The 1,313-nt window shown below is 34.9% G+C and overlaps 1 protein-coding gene across 1 annotated transcript in view; it reads left to right on the forward strand.

Annotated features, from left to right (window-relative positions):
* LOC115227498 (zinc finger protein 431-like) overlaps positions 1-42 on the forward strand; it is a 6,080-nt gene extending 6,038 nt beyond the window's left edge. The window contains exon 3 of the mRNA XM_029798305.1: positions 1-42. This exon is cut by the window's left edge and continues 62 nt beyond it. Coding sequence (XP_029654165.1) covers positions 1-42 — 42 coding nt within the window.
* The last annotated feature ends 1,271 nt before the right edge of the window (positions 43-1,313 follow it).

Genomic DNA, 1,313 nt, shown 5'->3' on the forward strand with positions numbered 1-1,313 from the left:
AACCTGATTGCAATATACGACAGGAAAAATAAAACACATTAAGAAATTCACATTTGATGGTCATCTCTTGGATTCTATCAAACTGAATGTCTCTGCCATCAATATGTGTCGATGGCAGTCAAACCCACTGGTTATTACAACTGGTGATGGTGACAACCAAATGTTGACATTAAAAGTTCAATTTCAATTGTCATTGGTGATTTAGCAGACAAAAAATAAATATCATTGTATTGCTTGTTTGTCGGATGGTCTACTAGTATATAATTGGGATGGAGATGAACGTACTTTGTATGTCATTGATTTTGATGAAATCCATTCGACTGTGAGTATAATGAAGCAAATAGACATACCCGAGACATTATTGATGAGAGGTGGTGAGGTTATTGATTATGTTGAAGGCATATGAAATATTACAGTGACTGTTAATGATGTCATCCTCATTAGCAACAACAAATTCATCAATTTCCTCAGTAGTGGTGGTCAGTATTTACATTCAGTTAGACACTACATGAAGTATATCAGTATTCATAGCAACATAACAGTTGATGAGAAAAGATATCATCTCTATGGTATATTTAACAACATAGTGTGTTTCACACAGACTGGTGACCACAGCAAAATATATTTAAATGAAAGAATTTGTGTATGTAAAGTGGGCTTTAGCTGTATAAACAGTAAAGGACCGAGATATATTGGAAGACACTGAAATAAATTGTATGTTGAAGGTTTGTTTCAGCTTAATCGGGAGAGATTCCCTGTTTGTCGTTTACAAACAGACGACTGTCCTGTTCAAGTAAAAGATTTTGATGTCTCTGAGGAAGGAAAGACAGACGTGTGTGAAAAAGCCAATAATGGAAATGTTAAAATACTTGATAGAGATGGGGAGTTGCTATGTCATAGAGATGTTGGAAGTTTAGTTGGTGGTGTGTGTTTTACAGGAGAAAGAGGGATAATGGTCACACTTCCAAACAGATGAGAAATATTTCACTGAAGGAACAAGATTTGGAGAAATATAAAGTTTGGTCAAGTCTCATCCCTTATGGTGTAATATGGAGAAAAGTGGCAGGTATTTACTGATGTATACATATTGAATTGATTGAATGTCATTGCATAAAGATTGATGGGGACCAAGTGAACATTCTGGAATCTGTGTCATTATTAAATCTTGATTCTGGTCTTCGTTTCCCTTCCATTATATCTGAAACGAACAAGGAAATATTCAGTAATGAATAAATAAAGGTAGATTAGAGGTGAGATGTGGTAATTACATAGCGGAAAGTAAGTCAGCAGCTGATGAAATAGCAGAAGATTTC

The sequence above is a fragment of the Octopus sinensis genome, unplaced genomic scaffold (assembly GCF_006345805.1).
Source record: "Octopus sinensis unplaced genomic scaffold, ASM634580v1 Contig03980, whole genome shotgun sequence".
NCBI classification, from domain to species: Eukaryota; Metazoa; Mollusca; class Cephalopoda; order Octopoda; family Octopodidae; genus Octopus; species Octopus sinensis.